Source organism: Desmodus rotundus, chromosome 13, assembly GCF_022682495.2.
Source record: "Desmodus rotundus isolate HL8 chromosome 13, HLdesRot8A.1, whole genome shotgun sequence".
Taxonomy (NCBI): Eukaryota; Metazoa; Chordata; class Mammalia; order Chiroptera; family Phyllostomidae; genus Desmodus; species Desmodus rotundus.
The window spans coordinates 89,713,975-89,732,858 of record NC_071399.1 but is presented as its reverse complement, the minus strand read 5'-3'; the positions used below and the strand labels follow the sequence as shown (position 1 = coordinate 89,732,858).

Here is an 18,884-nt window from a genome sequence, read left to right as displayed (position 1 = left end):
AATACACGCATAGTTCTTGGGTGATTACCGTAGCGCCCCGAACTGTGGAGTGAGTGCCCTTTTCGTTATAGACAGCTCGAAGGGTTCAAAGTAATGACAATAGACACAGATTAGTTACAAATACATGAAGACTATCCATTCTGGAAAAGTTTTAGTCTTAGGTCACTGTCAGTTGATTGGACCCATACATCACTGTGTAAATAGCGTCGTCCCCTTTTTATGTAGCGAGTCCTGGCCTGTGACTCTGGAGAGGTAGAGACTTCCATGGCCAGCAGCATGTGACCTTGTTAAATTGTAGACCTCCAGTGTAAATAGGTAATGGAGTGAGGGAACTCTTGAAAACCAGGTAAACACCTTCTTTAAAATCCAAAGAACTCTTTTAAATGATGTTAATCTGAAGAATATTTTACAGCCCGGGATTTCTTAGATGAAGCTCTCAAAACTCACAAGTTCTAAATGTTTTCTTTTGATAAAGTAGGAAGCAAATTTCTACCAGAAGGAACCAGTTCTGTTGTCTTTTTAATACTATCTAAAATCGTCAGAGTTTAACCTTAGAGCCTCCATGACTCATTGTCATTTCCTGAGTGCTGCTTTTCCTTTTTGGTTTTTTTTTGCTCATGAATAAATCTGAGATATCCTGGTTTTTCCATTGTTAATAAACTTACGTGCTTTTCACTCCCTCCAACAAATATCATTAGTGCTTTCATGCTACTTACACAAAAACGAGCAAATCCGGGTCCTGGCTCTGACTGAGGTGGAAGGAGTGACCCTTGAGTTCTCTGGAAATGAGCTAAATGTCCAAACGTGGGCAGTCCACCAATGGACTGTGTTTTGTAAGTGAAGTGGAATGCATAGCATGTTTTTTACATCTTGTTTCTTCTCTTTGCCTGTTTTTATTTTTTAGGGTGCTTTAGCTAACTTGCCCAACCTCGATTCGGTGGCCCTGAAGGCTGCAATGGTGAGTGCGCACTAAAGCATTTCAGTACCGGTTTCCTTATGGAATGGTGTTCTTTTAAAATTTAATTTTAATTTTAGTTTTCAATTACAGTTCTCATTCGACATTATTTTGTATTACCGTCAGGTGTGAAGTGCAGTGGTCAGGTAGTCATACCTTTACAAGAGGGTCCCGCTGATAATCGCAGGTGCCCGCCTGGCGCGATTTGTAGTCAGGACAGCGGCCCCTGTGCTGTGCCCCACACCCGGTGATTGACAAGCACAGCGGGTCTCAGGGGGAGGGAGACTGGAAATCCGGCGACCTTGCTTCTGGTTAATAGTGTTGCTCAGGAGCTTGGTGAGCGAGATGGAGATGAAGGGCTTAGACTCGGAATTTTAAAAGTAGGTGCTACTTGCTGGATTTTGACTAATTTAAAAAGTTGACACTTTTAGGGAGTTCAGTTAAAATGTTTAAGAAGTAACTCCCTTTGGTCACAAGCTGCTCTCTGGGATATGGGGTTTGGGCTGAGGGTTAACCCCTCACAGACGCAGTGGCATGTTTGAGAGGGCCGTCGACGAGTGCACGCACCCCCGTCATGCCACTCTGTGTCGTCAGGTCCAGTTTGATCGCTACCTCTCCACCCCAGACCGCCTGCTGATGCCGCAGCTGGACTTCCTCCTAAGCGCCACAGTGAAGTAAGTGCATTTGGGTCTCAGTTAGTTGGTAAAGAATCACATATTTTTAAATACCAAGCACATTTCTTTGAAAAAAAAATTATTCATAGGAATAGGAGATTTGCCATTGAAGATCTGTAGTTCTCATCCTTTTTTTTTTGCCTTGGCACCTCTGAGAGATTCGACCTTACCCTGTTCGTACTTATTTCTTGCACGTGTACCACTCCAAAATCTTCACGTAGTGAATGATTTTCTGAATTAACACGAATATAATTGGAGCTCTGGAGCTGTAATACCGAATTCCCTTGTATTAACAAACATGTCGGAATGACATGGAGCATGGGAATTGTGCACATAGCAACAGTGTATTCGCTGTGCAGTGCGGGTGAGCTACCTCATACACTGTTCGGGGCCTCTGCAGTTCCTGTAGAGACATTGTACAACTGTTCAGTATCATATTTTTATCAGGACAAAGAGCCGGGGCTACGTACATGACAACATTAGGACACTGCAGTTGGAAGAAGCTGGGAGATCATATTGTCTGAAGTGTTTGAGTTTAAGAGAAATATTGACAGATCAGAATTGTCCACAAGTAGGAACTTAGGCAACAGCTGCCCACTTTTTTTTGTCCCCTCAACCAGCTGTGCGTTAAGTGCTTTCTGTGTAATGGGCAGTAGGGATTAAGATTTAGAAGGCATTTGCAGTGTCTTCGTGGAGATTAATAGGATGGGTCAAATAGACATATGAACGAGTACTTAAATTAAAAAGGGAAGCAAGGAGAGAACTGTCGAACTCGAATACTTCAGATACTGAACGGGTGCAACGGTGCGGGGGGGTGCACGAGTCTCCTGTTGTTTAGAGAGCAGCCTAAGCTACGAAGAGAGTAAGGAGGCAGATTTTCGCCCAACACGCGGAAGAATTTAGTGCTGGTTACAGCTTGCTGAAATGGGCTGGACCGTTTTCCTCTCAGACGTAGGGAAGTCCCCTGTTCAGTGTGGTTAATGTGATTAGAGTGAATGACTTGAATGTTTTTTTATTTTTATGTTTTGTTATTTTAAAATATCTCATACATCTGCAAAACCGGAATCGTGAAGACCTGAGAGATTATGAAGGAAACCCTGCTTTGCCCTGGCTCCGGTTGTTGGTGCCTTCCTTAAATTACTTAATTTTTAAATCAAATACATTTAACTATTTTAGATTTAACCACGTTTCAATACGTGGTATGGGAACGTTCAGTTGTGTGAATCATCACTGAATAGGAAAGATGCCATTATTTTCATAATACAGAGATTGAGGGGAGATTTTAATCTGTTTCAAAGAGTTGATGCATAGCCCCGATTCCACTGCAGTGCAAAGAGTATTGTATCGCGATAAAGCGAGTCATAATCTTTTCTCTGCTGGAGGGTTTTGCCTTCATTTTATTAAACTGTAGCATCTGTGAAGTGCAGTTAAGCAAAGCACAATAAAACAAGGTCTGTTTGTACAAGTGAAAAAAGCAGTTTATTATAAGTTATTCTGGGATTTGAAGTATTAACGAGTTTGAGTAGTTACAAGCCTCTTTCTGTGACGTGTTACCAGTGTGTTTGCGGAGTCAGTGCGTTGCTGGTGGGTTGCAGCTTCTGGTTCGCAGATGTCTAACCCACTACGTGCCGGGCGCTCTTGCAGCCCTGAGGGTACAGCAGTGAACAGACACCGCCCCTGCCCTCCTGAAACCTGCATGCTAACGGGGAACATTTCACAGAGGAATGAAATACATCAAAACGTTTTTATCCCTAACTGAAATAAGTAACTTGTATAGAGGTACTGTGACTTTTTACTCTTATCGGTGAGATAATTATTGTCACATCAATAATGTTACCAATAATAATTACCAATACTACTTCTCGATGTGGAATGCATAGGCTCAACTACGAAGCTTTCTTGCGATTCCGAGTGAGTATTTTAAGACCGTGGTTTCACGCTTTGCTTGCCCATCAACAGGGAGCAGATCCTGAAGCAGTCTGTGGAGCTGGTCTGCAGAGCCTACGGGGAGGTGTATGCCGCCGTGATGAGCCCGGCCAGCGGCTACAAGGACCCAGAGAGCGTTCTGCACCGCTCGCCGCAGCAAGTGCAGACTCTCCTCTTCTGATGCCGCCGTGGACGGCAGCCGAACACCGCCTCCCCAGAGCGCCGGGGTGGTTTTCTTGGTTTCTAGTCTGTTAATCCTCACGTTGAGATTTGGTGATTACAGTTTTCTTTGTATCATAAGATTGTAAGTCCCAGTAATTGCCTTGTTTGGTCACAGTAATGTGTGAGTAAGTAACACATGCGGACCTGTGTTAGTGTTGCCCTGTGTCCCCTCTGTGTGGAGAGATGCTCCGCTCTCCGCTAGCCGCCCCTCCAGCTCTGCAGCTTGCCTCCCTCCTGGAATATAACAGTGCGGGGGGAAAGTAGTGTGAGAGGTTTGAGGGACCTTTTTATAGGATCGGTTTTACATTAACTACATAAAAAATTAAACTTAAGAGTTAGTATGAGGATAGGGCCTAATAAATGTCTCGTACCTGGAGATTCATTTGCTATTCATTAGTTATTAATGTGAGTAGGTGTACTTGATGAAGAGCAGAAATATACACTCAGCAAAAAGAGGGAAAAGAGAGAGGGAAATAATTTAAAGTGTATGCGCTCGGCTGAATTCAACATGAAGTTCGGGTGTGCAGGCGTCCTGTGTGGCACGCAAGTCTCGCATTGGAAGGTAGGTGTTGGTTATACGGTGCAGACTCGAAATGCAACCAGGCCCAGTTTTTGTCTGAGGTTCAAACCAAAGACATAAGGACCTACTTGCTCTGACGCTGGAGGAAAGAATGCCAGGAGCCATGGCTGATGGACAGAACGGGTGTCTGTCTCCGTGGGGGCCCCTTCCAGGAACGGTCGGGTTCTCACTGCACTACTTTCCATGTGACCTTGCCTTGTCGGTAATATTTTGAGGAGAATTCTTATTAGTAGACTGTCTTAATTTCTGGTAAATCAACAAAAGAAGTAAGCCCGTAAATTATAAATGAGAAAACTGAGGCATAAGGAGAAGTTGACTAGGTTAGGATATTTTGAAAAGTAGTAACGTGAAATTAAAATTTGTATAACAAGTACATAACAATTAGCATTTACAGAACATAGTCTATTCATCTATCTGAAATGTATAATTGTTTATATTAATACGATTCTTTGGGAGCAAGAAGAGTATATATCATCTCTTGTTACAAATCTGTGTTTTTAGTCTTTTTCCTTCAATGACTTTGTGTGACATCTAAAAGACAGAAAATAAAGCAGGATATAAATCAAGAGCTTAAATTTAGATAATTTATTTTTACTGTGAAGAAAGATTACTACCTTATTAATAGTGCATTCCTTTGTTTTATAAGGAAAAAAGTGGATTTGACCTTTTACCTAGTTTCCTCAAATAAAATGTTAAACTACTTCTAGAGCAGTGATCATTGCAGTATTTCTTTACATCTTTTTAAAGTGCTTTTCAGAAAAGGTACTGATAGAAAAGGAAGTGTAGGATAGGGCCAAACTGAAATACCCAGTGGAGGGCTGATGTGGAGAATGTGCTATCAGTACAACCTTGACGCTAAGTCAAAATAGGAAATTATAAGTGTTAATCCACCAGTGTAACACTTTCATTTGCCATTATACTTCATAGTTTGCATTTGAACTATTCTGATGTGGCATAAGTATAACCTTAGATAACACAGGCTAGCTTTTTCCTTCAGAGAGAAAAGGTATTTGGCAAAAATTGAGTTGAACTTTTCTATTTCTTTCTCTGGGCTTTTACTTGAACAAGTGAATGTTCAAATTGAAAATTATAACTGAAATTTAAGAAATTCACTACAGGAGCTCAACAGTAGATCTGTGCGGGCGGGGAGAACAATCAGCAAACCCGAAGGTAGGTCGCTGAGATTATCGCATCTGAGAAACAGGAAAAAAGGTAATGAAAGAAAAGGAACAGACCCCAGGGACCTGCGGGATAGTACCAACCATGTGCATGCCGTGGGAGTCTCCAAAGGGAAAGAGAGGAAGAAAGGGGCCAAAGAGTATTTGAAGGAATATTGACAGGAAACTTTCCAAATTTCATTAAAAAATCATTAAAATACATACTCAAGAAGTTCACCAAACTCCAAGTGGGATAAACTCAGAGAGATTCACATTGATACATATCATAAACTACCAAAAGCCAAAGACTAGGAGGGAATCTTGGTAACAGCAAGAGAGGTAACCGTCATGTCTAAATGATTCTCGTTAAGATCGACACCTGATTTGTCATCAGCAGCCATAGAGGCCAGAAGGCATTGGATGAGACAAAGTGTTGAAAGAACAAAACTGTTCACTTAGAGTTCTGTATCCTGCCAAACCGCCTGTGAAAGTACAGGCAGAACTAAGACATCCCAGATCAATTATTTCACCTTGCCTGTACGAATGTTAAAGGGAGTCCTTGAGGCTGAAATGAAAGGATATTAGAAAGTGAATCAATAAAAGAAAGAGTAGCAAGGAAATGGAAGGTTTGGGCGACACTGTAGACTAGCTAGAATTAATAGCATCTGTGTCACAGCAGCAGAGTACACCTTTCTCCACGGTGCATGTGCTGTGCTCTCCAAGATCATGTTATGCCAAAATCCACATCTCAATACATTTGAAAAGATTAAAATTATACCAGGTATGTTCTACAAGTACAAGGACATGAAATGAGAGAGCAATAAGAAAGGAAACTTAGAATGCATGAATATATGGAAATGCAATAAGACACCCTTAAACAGCCAGCGGGTCAAAGAAGAAATCGCCAAGGAAGTCAGGGAGAACTTGGCGATGAATGAAAGTTTGGCCTGCGGCAGCATATCAGTTCTTAAAGGAGGCAGCAAAAACGGTGCCCGAGGGGAATGTTCAGCCTACATTAAAGAAAAGGAAGTTAACTGAATCTTACACCATAAAAATCTAGAAAGAGAAGATAAAATAAACTGAAGCAAACAGGAAATAAAATTATAACAGACATAGAGAAAATACAGAATAGAAAAATAACATTTCAGTGATTGGCTGTTCGAACCATTCTGTGACACCTGTGTTGGAATACAGATGTTTGGACCCGTATAAAAATGATGTTTTAAATTTTTTTTTGCATAGCCTGTTGAGGAGAGTTTTCTCTTTGAGACTGTGCTGAGCATCACGTTGTGCAGACAGACAAGCGTCTAAAGACACGTGTAGGAAGATACTTCCAGGAGTGGTCCCTGCTCGGTCATAGAGAATAGTGCTGTTTCAGCTGTTGGGTGTGCTCACTGTGAAGTACTGCATGGTGAAGTGTTACCATGTAGAAAGGTGTTTAAGTATATATAAAACATATAGGAAATTGATATAAAAATTAAAAAAATATAAAAATAGTCATATAAAAATAGGAACAGGAAATTTGGTTCTTTGAAATGATAAAAAAAATTGACTAGCCTTTAGCTACAATGACAAAGAAAAAAGAGAGTGGACTCATTACTAAAATCTGGTATGAAAGGGGACATTACAACTGACCTTGCAGAAATAAATAGGAAAACAACTGTGAATAATTACATGTCAACAATAAATAATAGAGATGGAATGCATAAATACCTATAAAAACTCAAACTAAACTGACTCAAGGAGAAGTAGAGGGTCTAAATAGACATATAGCAAAGAGATTGAGTCAGTAATCTACATTTTCAACAACAAAAAACCTCAGGTTCAGATGGCTTCACTGGTGAATTCTACAAAATGTTTAAGGAACACTAATCTCCATCAAATTTTCCCAAAAACTACCCCCAGAACTAAACAACCAACCAACCAGAGGGAGCACTCTAACTTACACTGTGAGAGCAGTGTTTGTTACTCAGGTAACAAAGCGGGCAAAGGCATCACAAGGAAACCGCAGACTGATAACCCCTTGTGAATGCAAAGTCCTTAAAACACTGGCAAATGGGATTGTATGGTTCAGCCAAGTGGATTTATCTCAGGAACAGTTTAGGTCTGTTTAACATATGCAAGTTAATCAGTGCATTAACAGAAGAAAGGAAAGAATGATTATTCCAATAGATGAAGAAAAAGCATTTTATAAAATGTAACACCCTTCCATGATTAAAAAAACAGTGAACTAAGAACAGAAGGGAGCTTCCTCAAACTGTTGCAGGACATTTATGAAAACCCATAGCTAACGTGCTCCATGGTGAAAAACAAAGCTCCCCCCCCCCCACTGAGCTCACAAGCAAGCTGTGGATGTCCACTCCTGCCGCTTCTGGTCCACGTTGTGTTAGAAATTCTAGTCAGGGTAATTAGGCAAGAAAAACAAAGGCACTTGGAGAAAGGAAGAAGTAAAAAACTATTGCAGATGGCAGGGTCAAATATACATAAAATCCTAAAGAAGAAGAAAAGTCCATTATAACTAACAAGTGTAGCAGCATTGCAGTATGGAAGATCAGTGTGCAAATCTTTTGTACTTGCACACACTAGCAATGAACAATCTGAAAAGTAACAAAACAACTCCGTTTACAGTAGCACCACAAGGAGTAAAGTGCTTAGGAATAGGTGTAACCAAGGAAGTGAAATACCTATCCACTGAAACCTACAAGACACTCGAAAGAAATTAAAAGTGACCTCAATAAGTGGAAAGTCATGGATTGGAAGACATAATATTGCTAAAATGGCAGTGCTCTCCAAATTGATACACAGATTCCAAGCAATCTCTATCAATTCAAAATTCCATCTGTCCTATTTTTTCCAGAATTGGATGAGCTGACCCTAAAGTAAATATGGACATAGAGGGGAACGTGAGCAGCCAAAACTATCTTGAATCTTCTCAGTTTCAACACTTAATACCACAGCGGTCACAACAGTGTGATACTGGCGTGACACAGACGTATAGTTCGATGGAATAGAATTCAAGTGCACAAAGAAGCCCGTGCACCGGTTGCCAGTTTCCCTTTCACATGGCAGCAAAGACCACTAATGGGGGAGAAACTCATCGTTTTAGTCAACGGGGCTGGAACAGCTGGAAATTCACATGCAAAGATTCCACTTGGACCCGTATCTCATACCGTATACGAAAATTAACTCAGATCAAAGATCTAAATGCAAATTTTAATAAAAACTATAAAACAAGGAAATGTAGATATAAATCTTTTTGGCCTTGTATTAGGCTATCAATTTTTATCTTTTATACAATGTGGTTTTAAAAATAAGTGTATAAGGAAAAAGCAATCACATAATGTTAACATAATAACGTTAAAAACTTGGCAGTAATCTGTTTCTATATTTAGTTAAATATGCTGTTTAAAATATTACAGACACATATGATTATTTGGAGGATATAATTGTATTTAAGTACAACCAGCTTGAAAATACCCATTTATTTCTCCTCAGAGAGAATGTGCTTTTGGAGATAGATAATATAATTGTGTCTTTTTACAGGTCCAAGTATAAAGTTACTACAAATTAGCTCAGAAGTGAATATAATAATCATACTCATAACAGCATGCTAGTCTATCCAATTCAACTAACATAAATGCCAGTGCACGTTAAAAGGAAAAACTTCTGTAGCACTGATAATTTAATCAGTAAGGATAACTGGTACTGAGCTTATAAAAATGAGCTGAACTGAGAAAAATTTTTGACAGGGCCAAAGGTTTTCACATAAGTACCTGCTTTGAGGGGATATATCTTTTTTTTACAGAGTATTTTGTCACTGTGTACTGTCAGCAGCCAAAGTCCAAGCCGATCTAGGATTTTCCAAGTGTATAGCTTTGCTACCAGGAAATTAATTCACTTAAATTCCATTTCCATCAGTCTCAAGATCTGCAATTCCACGGGAGCAAGCATTAGATTTTTGCCTGCAGAAAGCAAAATGACAAGAAATGAGCAGTTTTTCTCATGGAGCTACCACCCTACGTCGGGTGTCCTGTGTTGAAAGGCCACCAGCCCTTCTGGGGCTGCCATCTGTGGGATCCCAGTTACAGGACTCGGACAGGCCTGCTGCAAATAGCCAGGAATGTGTGACGGTGATGAGGGTCGAGCTGAAGTAGAAAAATGCATTTGCTGTAGAAGCCAAGTCTTAAAAATGGAAACCAAAGATTTGGTTAATATTCCACAGACTTGCAGTGTGTATTTCATAGCAGACCATGAATCTTCTTGCTTAAAAAAAGATGTATTAGTTCCTTTTCCTAAAGATGTCAGCAAAGCAAACATTCAAAGGCAAGAAAGCTGTTGTTAAAAGTAAAAATGGAAACAGCGTATCTAAGTACCCCGCCTTTGTTCTGAATCTTACAAAGAAGAAAATTACTCATCCGACGCATATGAACAGGTTACTAATGTAATGAATCATATGATGATAAACCATAATGGAATGTGCAGAAACCAAAAAATGTGCAAATACCCTCTTAGCACTTACCGAAAGCCTCTGTTTGCAGGTGGTAAATCATTAGCCACGGCGCGGCTCTCGGTGACTGCAGGTCCCCAGGGCTGGTGCAGAACCAGCATTGCTCCCTACCTTCTGGGTGTGGTGACTGGGGGGTGGGGCCACCCCTGTCGTGAACCCATCTTTGGTATATGGGCACACTTTTCTGGATCTTTTTTGCATTTTTCTCATTGGTCTGTCTATTCCTACACCAATAACGAATGTCTTAATTATTATTCAAGCTTCATAATAAGTCTTGATATCCGGTAGGATGTTCCACTTTATTTTCTTCGTCGAGAGTCCCACAGCGACTGGGAATGTGGTTGGGATGATTTTGAATCAATATATCAATTTGTGTAGAATTAATATCTTTATGATATTAAATAATCCAAATCATCAACATGTTAAATTTTCCCTGTTAAATTAAGGTAGTAGTGCCCATCAAATTTTTCAATAATTTTCTCTGTAGAAATCTAAGAAAGCTTTGGTATATTTATTCCTAAGAAACTTTAAAGTTTTGTTCATAGTGTAAATGGCATCTATTTTGATTACATTCTAAAATTATTTGTTGCTGTATATGGAGATGGAGTAGACTTTCGTGTATTGATTGTATTGGATCCAAGCACCTTTCTGACTCACTCATTACTGCTGATGATTTTGCTTTTGGTTTCCTGTAGAGACATTGGTCCTATTTGAGACTGGATGCCAGTTTTCCTTCTCTCTTTGCAATCCATATGCCTTATATTTTCATCTTTAACAAACTGGGTAGAACCTCTAGCACAATGTTAACTAGTAGAGGCGATAATGGACATTTGCCTTAATTCAGATTTTTTGTCTAATTTATTCCATTGTTGACGCTATTACAGATGTTCCCAACATCTCATCATTAAGAGTTACATTTGCTGTGGGTTTCCAGGATATTACCAGAAGAAGTTTTTTCTAGTCTTGTATGCTCTTAGTTATTAATTATAAATATGTGTTAAGTTTTATTAAATGACTTTCAGAATCTATTGAGATGGTCATGTGGTTTTTCTCTTTTATTTGTTAATGTGATAAATGACATTTAGAGTTTTTCTGATGATAACCCACTCTTGTATTCCTCAGATAATCTTAAATTGATCATGTTATTTTCTCTTTTTGCATAAATCACTGGATTTAGTTTTGTTTTTGTACATTGACTAGTGACCTTGCCAAATTCACTTATTAATTCTAAACTTTACATGTAGATTTTTTTTGTAATCTTTATGGATTCAATCCCAATAGTCATTAATGATGGTTTTGCCCCTTCCTTTTACTCTGTCCTGGCTTTGCGACACTGTGTGATGTCCCACCAGTGCAATGTTACCCTGTGGGGAAGGGGTGGTCATAGTGGTCCCCTGTCTTTTTCCAAAACGTGGGGCGGAGGGAAAACTTTCACTGGGTGGACGCTTTGTAGATAAGCCTTATCAAATTCAGAAAGTTCCCCTCCCTTCCTGGTTTGTTATAATTACTTCAAACCGTGAATGAATATTGGATTTTATAAAAACAATTTCTGTATGTATTTCGATACCCATGTAGTCCCCCTCCCCCTTATGTGCTTACTGTGGAGAATTTTGAATGTGAAACACCTTTGCAGTCTTGAAATAACCCCAGTGGTCATAATTTATAGTCTTTGTATATACCTCTTGACTTGGTTTACTACTATTTTATTTAGAATTTTTTCATCTGTGGTCGTGAGAGAGACTGCCCTGTTATTTTTCTTTCTTTTAATGCCCCTCTCCGGTCTTGGGGACAAGGTTATGCTGGCCCCCTGGGTCCTGTTCTCTTCTGTTATCTGAGCTTATGTAGGATTGTTGTTACTTCTTCCCTGAAGTTTGGAAAAACTGCAAGTGCAGTCTCTTACCTGGAGGTGACTGTGGGAAAGACTTAAACTAGATACAGGGCTATGCATATACTCCACTTCTTTACGTGTCAGTTTTGGTGAATTTTCTTTTTCAAGGTGTATGTTCATTTTATCTAAATTTATTGTCATAATGTTCTCCTTTGAATGTCTGTGGACTTGGTATTAGTAATTGTGTTTTCTTCCTATCTTTTTTCTTGATTAGTCTTGCTAAGGGTTATGGACTTTGTTAGTCTTGTCAAAAAGCCTGTTTAAAAAAAAATCTAGTTTATTGTATTTATTTATGTTTATTTTCTATTTCATTCATGTTTACTCTATCCTTATTTCCTTCTTTCTACTTGGTGTTGCATTTGCTCTTTTTCTGCCTTCTGGAAGTGAAAGCTTATGTCATCAATTTTTAGAGTTATTCTTCTGTAATCATTCATTTAATATGTTTGTATTTCTATCTAAACACAGACCTAGCTATCAGTGTTTATGTCATACTTTCATTATATTTCACTTTAAAGTATTTTCTAATTTCCACTGTGATTTCTTCTCAATTATTTAGAAATGTACGTCCAAACATATGAAGATTTCCTAGTTATTTCAGTATAGCCAGCAAATACAGGGTCCAGCAGAAGTAAGGCCTGCTTGGGTGTGGTTGGTAGGGTAATAATATGGGTGTGATAATTTATAGTTTTATTGCAAACATTTCACCTAACATGTCACATGGTGTGCTCGAGTGTGATGGTGTTATGGTCCAGAATGGCATGCTGATGATTTTGTGATGAAAAAGCAGCGTTACTTGTGCTGGCCCCTGGGTACGTGGCACCCCAGTCCCTTTATGTTCGCTCATATTTACTTTACAGTCCGGTACGATCTATTTTAATAAATGATGTCCCCTTCATACTTGAAAATGGTGTCTTCTGAACTTATTGGGGACAGTCTTCTACATACGTTAAGAGCATACATTTTGTTATTGTTCAAATCATCAATATAGCCCTTCTGAGAGATGTGTTAAAATTTCTAACTATGATTGTGGATTTCTTAACATTTAGTTTCAGTGTTGTCAGTTTTTGCTTTATATGTTTTGAGGCTATTTCTAGGTATTTAAATTGTATTAATTGTAACATTTTCCTTGAAGCATTAGTTACTTCGAAGTATGTTATTTTCTATTAAGATTTAGCAAGGGAGTGAGGCAGTCCACTTTTTTAAACAGAATACTCACTGATAACGCCCCTTCGATACCCCTCTCTCAGGGTCCTACTCCAGAGTTAGAAAAATAAACTGGATACTCACCAGTTGAGCCACTCAGTGAGACATGAGCTATTGGCAGCTCCAGTTGCTTTGGTCCCATGATACATTAAGCTAAATCCTCACAGCATATTGGGATACCATTCATATTGTTAATTTCTACTGAGGCAGAATAGTAGACGCTAGGAAAATGTCTTGGCAAATGGAATGGGAAAGCTGAGACAGACAGCTGAACACAATGACTGAGAAATTTGCAGCCAGGTACAGATGGTCATCAGGCTGGAAAGCCCCGGGTGCCTAGCAACAGGCAAAACTGGTGCAGGACCTTCCACCTGGGTGGCCTTTCCTCCCCTCGCTTATTGCACGGTTCACGTGGTTTAGAACCTCCTGGCCTCTCCTCCCTGGAGATAGTAACATCTCGGCCTCAGTTGTATTTCAGCTCCAGGCCCAGAAAATCAGCAAAATCAGGGTCAGCGGCACTGACTAATGACCCACAGCCCTGGCACAGGCCAATCAGTGGAGACCACCAGCCTGAAAGGACACACCTAGAGAACTGATGAATGTCTGATTAAGACCCTCCCCTGGGGCCTCCCCTGGATTCCCAGACTTGAAAATCCCCCAAACAGAGATTCCCAGCTGGGCTCTCCCTCCAGGGAGCAGCCCACACCTTCCCCTCTCTCCTCTTTATCCCCCACAGGCATGCATCTCCTAAACTCTAAGAGACCACGAGACTTCCAACCAGGGGAGCATGGGCCGTGGCACCTTGTCCCTGTCCCGGAGGCCCCCTTTTCTCTGACTCCAGTGAGCTGAAGCATTCCCGACTAGGCTCACTTCTTTCCTCCAATGTTCCTAGGGAGCCAAAGCGGCCCTGCTTGGGCTCTCCTGGCGTTTCTTCTACCCTTGGCCCTTCCTTGACTCACTGTCCCAGCTTTAATAAATGCACCCTCCTAGTCGCCTGGAGTCATGCTGTGAAATCTTTCCTGCAGGAAGCCAAGAGCCCACACACTACCAGCCAGCCTGAGGCCGGCCCCACCCCCGGCTGGTCCCCTTTCCAGGGACTCTTTCTTCTGTCCTCTCTCAAACCCTGTGTGGGGTGATTTGGGCTCTGTCGGCTCTGACTGGCTTTCTTTAATACTTTAATGGCTTTCAGCTCTAGGAGACCGTGGTATCTTAAGCACTGGCGATAATCTGATTTCATTAGCTGAAATGACATCTCAAAGTGAATTATGGTACATAACCGCATTAACAGTATTAGCAGGTGTGCCACATTGATGTCCAGCTTCCAGCCTTTTGAGACAGTAAAATGGGAATCCTTTCTATCCCTGAATGTTGCAACGTTCCTTCCAGAGAGTGAACAAAATAAGGAGGCAATTTTCGTGCTTGGTGGATAGCCTGCTGCTTACCAAACTATCCATCATCTGAAGTATAAGGTTAATGCAAAACTCAGTTTGGTTTACACCCAACAGCTTCTGAGAAGTTTCACAGAGTTTTGGTGGTCGCAGTATTGGAATAAAATCGTCGCAGCCTGTGGGCTGTGCGCAGATACCGGATGCGATGAAGGAATTACTCTTTAACCGAGCAATTAGGCCCAGTGCCCAAACCATTAAGGCTTAAATGCCAAGCGCCCATAGGGAGGGATCTGTTACAGGACTTTGCCACCAGCCCCTGGCTCACTTACCAGAGAGTGGCACTCCAGGCTTCCTGATATTTGTGCCAGCCTGGCTGAGTCTCAGCAGCTGCCACCTGGCCACTGCTAGCTTCTAGATCCTCTCCCCAGTGCTGCCTCGGCCCCCACCCTTCTTGCCCATCTGCCCACCATCTGCCTGTCCCTCCAGCAGCGGCTGCCCAGCGGGGGGCACCACACACGTTGAGCCATGACGACCAGCTGATTCATTGCGTTCACCTTCCCTGTGCCTCCCCCTCTCCTCCGGAAGTATCCAGGCACCCAAGGACACTGGGCACGGCGGTGATGAGCACCCTCCGCTGACCTGCACCCAAATAACATGGGGGAACAAGAGTAGCCTTTATAACCAAAATTTCATCAAGAGGAACTGAAACATGGTCCTGTCGTTTTCCCATCTCCCACCCCATCTCGTAACCTGCCCTTCCCCCCAAACACGACAAAACACCAGAGCAGTGGAATATCTTAACAAACTTGACTTTTATCCAGAACTGAGGCTCTTTATTTGTTAGAGCTAAGCATTCGGTCCAAGATTTTCTAATTCTGTGGGAACTCGAATCAGCATCCCCTCCCCAGCCCCCACGGAAGAAGCAGATGCGGATCTTGGCAAGGCTCAGAAGTCCAGGACTTGGACAGGTTGAGGGTTCTAGCTGCCAGGCTGAATTGCTTGTAATTAAAAAGGCTTATACTCCTCCTCTTGTGCTCTTCTGAACTTATCTGAGGAGTCAAGAGAATATTAAATCATGCACAAAAACAAATCTGTCCCCGTGAGTGAAAATCTGCATTTGAAGTCCGGGCCTTGCCAGCAGGGGGAGCCGAAGGACACAGCCGGTGTGGTTCCCCCAGGTGAGGGCTGGCTGCGGGCCCTCCTCTGTCCCCACCCCCTGCTTCGGGTCTCAGTCTCCTCACCTAAGTCGTGCCCACTGGTGTGGAGTCTTGTTCACCAGAGTCACCCGATTGTGGACGCTCATCTGCTTGCTAATCCTGACAGTGAGCACGTGGTCAGTCTTGACATTTGGAATGTGTGAGGGTTCCGGACTCGACTTCGCTTCTCCCACACTGCGTTGTTCTAATTGCCAGACTGAGCGCGTGGTGGGCAGGGGAGAACGCAGGGAGGCATGGCCACTCGTGGCTCTTGGACTAATACAAATTTATTTTCAGGAGAAACTGGTTTTTTTTTTTTTTTAATTTCTTTCTCCATTTAGGAGCTCTTAGATGGGGGGTGGGGGGGGTGGGGGAGGCAGGTGCCGGAAGCATTGTATTGACTGCACCTGTGCGGGGTGAGGAGCGGGACTTCCCCGCGCGTTAGTGGTGGGGCGTGATGGGCTCGGGCACGCCCACTGGTGCGCGCACTCCCAGGGCCACGGAGGAAGACGGCGTGGGCACGAGCTCCCCTCCAGGTGGGCACAGGCTTGAGCGGTTGCTGGGACCGTCCCCTCCTGTAGTCATTCTCTGATGGTTAGGTTTCCCTGTCATGCAGGTAGACAGCTCCCCTTCCCGCTCAGAACTCTGCCTCAGAGGCCACTGGGCACGAGAAGCGCCAAGTGGGTGGCTCGCTCGGGTAGCCACGCCAGGGTGCACTCGGGAGACGGGGAGGGGGACAGAAAAGATCTGGTGACCGTCTGTCAGCCCCAGTCCCGAGCCCTCTTTGCACGAGAGCTGCCACCACGGTGGGTTTGACAAGTCATGCGTCCAGAAGACCCCTGTCGTTGCCAGGGCGGCACAAGTGGGCACGCTCAGGTCACTGCCACTCACACTCATTTGGGCAGTTTTGTTCTCTGGCGGTTTAACACACGTCTCTTGCTCGCCCTCGCACTGAGGCTCAGTAACCCGTTCTCCCAAGGCAATTATAGTTAACTATTATGTGCAATCGTCCACTCACATCAGTGGCCTCAGCCGGGGCGCCTGGTGTGGACGTCGCGGTGGCGCTCCCTGCTGGTCCCCCAGGCGGGTGGGCCGCTGACTCTCCTCCTGGCCCTGCCTCTCGCGCAGGTGGCTCAGTGCTGCCGCAGGCCAAGGAGGACAGCCGTGGTCAGCTGGTGCCCTAGGGCTGCCGCTGGCTGCGTGGGGAGCCTGCTCTTCCTCCCCGGCTCTGCTGTACTGGCCGGCTCACCGATCTGGGCCGGGGCCCCAGGGGCCCCCCAGGTTGGAGGAGCCAGAGAGACTAACTTGGATAATCAAAGCCGTGCAATTGGGTCTGATACATATATATATATATTTTTTTTTTCTTTTTTCTTTTTAGTGATCTAGGCTTTAGGTGCCTAGTGGTGGAGGTGGGACAGGTGGCGGTGGGATGTATGCCCATCCTATCTTTGCAAGGTAGTCTGTTGGTAACTTTAGAAAATGAGGTTGTGAGTAGGAGATATCTACTTTGTTCGAGGTAGTGTACCTAATTTATACAGCAGCCACCCAATCCTTTTGGACGTGTCTGTGAGTAGTGATCCCAGCCCTGCGTGTCCGCAGAGGGAGCCGTTTCTTGAATTTTGTCCTTACCTTTCACTTGATTTCTTAAAAGATTGATCACATATGCATGTGTCCCTATTCATTGTCATAATTTGTTCTGCTCACTGGGAGAGTTATTGAGCTGTCAGTCCCTGGGCCGCCTTCTGCAACATCCTCTCCTCGGCTCAGTGTGCTGGAAATGGAGATCAGACATCAGTGGGTGTTTCTGTTTGTTCCACGACGTCCAACTATTGCTTGGAATGAACCTAAAAATGCACCACACACAACGGCACATGAAGTTTGGGTAGATTGGGGTTAACTGGACTTCCAAAAGATGGTTTTTCAGAAGAGTTCTGATCAACCAAGAGTTGGGAAAATACGACTGTATTGAAAAAGCTGAAGAAAACAGCTACAGGAAAATAATAATATCAGCTCTTTTATTCTAGGGTCTGCCTTGGTTTCTAGAACTATTAGATTGAAAAAAGGGTTGGGGAAGAAGAAGCAGGAGGAAGAGGAGGCGGTGAGGGAGGAAGAGGAATAAAGGACAACTTGTATGTCACGCACGGGTGTTATTTTAAGAAAATGTATTCTGACCAATTTTGTTCAAAAAATAAATCAGCAAACACCCAGTAGCAATCTGCCCCAAGAATTCTTCTTCCCAATATAGACCTAATCAAAGTAATCAGGTTGTGTTAGAAAAAAGTTTGCAGTGAAAATTCCTGTCTCTATCTTTCCCAGTGCTCTCGTTGAATATCAGCCACCGCGGCTTGCGCATTCCACGTGCTTGGTAAGGCCAGCTAAGGAACTATTAATACTGTGCCCTTTTCCCTCAGAAAGATGAAGACAAATGAGAAAAGACATAACTAATGTTGTACAGCCTTTTATGACTATTTTATGAATCAGGGAAATTAAAGATGAAAAACGAAACCGCAACTCAGCCAGTCCTCTAATTGTCTACTGTACACTATGAAGTAGTAGGCTGGTCTGGTTTTTTTTTTTTAAGTGTTTTTTCAATTTATTCAATGCTTTTAAGGAAAAAGGAAAGTAATTTGCACTGCTCGACCTTTAAAGTAAGTTTTATGTTAGGGATAGAATATTATGTAACCAAAAGGTAGAGAATGAAAGCCAAGCCACATAATAAAATATCATGGGTTTTGATCACTTAGGAAATTATAGGGAATAATTGTTACCTAAAAGGAAACCTTAAAATCCCCAACTGTTGAAAGTGCATAGATGTGCTGGCTTCCAGGGTCCATGTTGCAATGATAAGTTATTGCAACCAGGTAAGATTAAAAACTGGCAAAAAGCTGAATTTAGTGGCTGTCTGTTAAATTGCCAAATAATGATCTACATTTAACTAATAGCTTATTAGCTGAATTTCCATTGAGGTGCAGGAGTAATAGATACATACAAATAGAAGAGTTTATCACCTCAGAGTACTTCAGGGCAACAAAAATATACAAAACTTAATTTTTACAATGTAGTGAGGTCCACAGAAATAAATTGTACCATAACAAGAACATCTAAACCACAAAAACATATTACTAAAGTCAGACACCATGGCTTGACTTTGAGCAATTGCTGTCTTTGTTTATTAGTCCGAACTCACA

At 42.3% G+C, this 18,884-nt stretch overlaps 1 protein-coding gene across 2 annotated transcripts in view; it reads left to right on the top strand.

The window, feature by feature from the left end:
• Positions 1-4,681, top strand: part of COG6 (component of oligomeric golgi complex 6) — a 31,249-nt gene extending 26,568 nt beyond the window's left edge. The window contains exons 17-19 of one of the 2 annotated variants that reach the window (XM_053916477.2): positions 905-958; positions 1,550-1,629; positions 3,589-4,681. In XM_053916477.2, coding sequence (XP_053772452.1) covers positions 905-958; positions 1,550-1,629; positions 3,589-3,736 — 282 coding nt within the window. In that variant the 3' untranslated portion in view covers positions 3,737-4,681. The remainder of the gene's footprint in view (positions 1-904; positions 959-1,549; positions 1,630-3,588) is intronic. The other variant, XM_053916478.2, reaches the window with a different exon arrangement.
• The last annotated feature ends 14,203 nt before the right edge of the window (positions 4,682-18,884 follow it).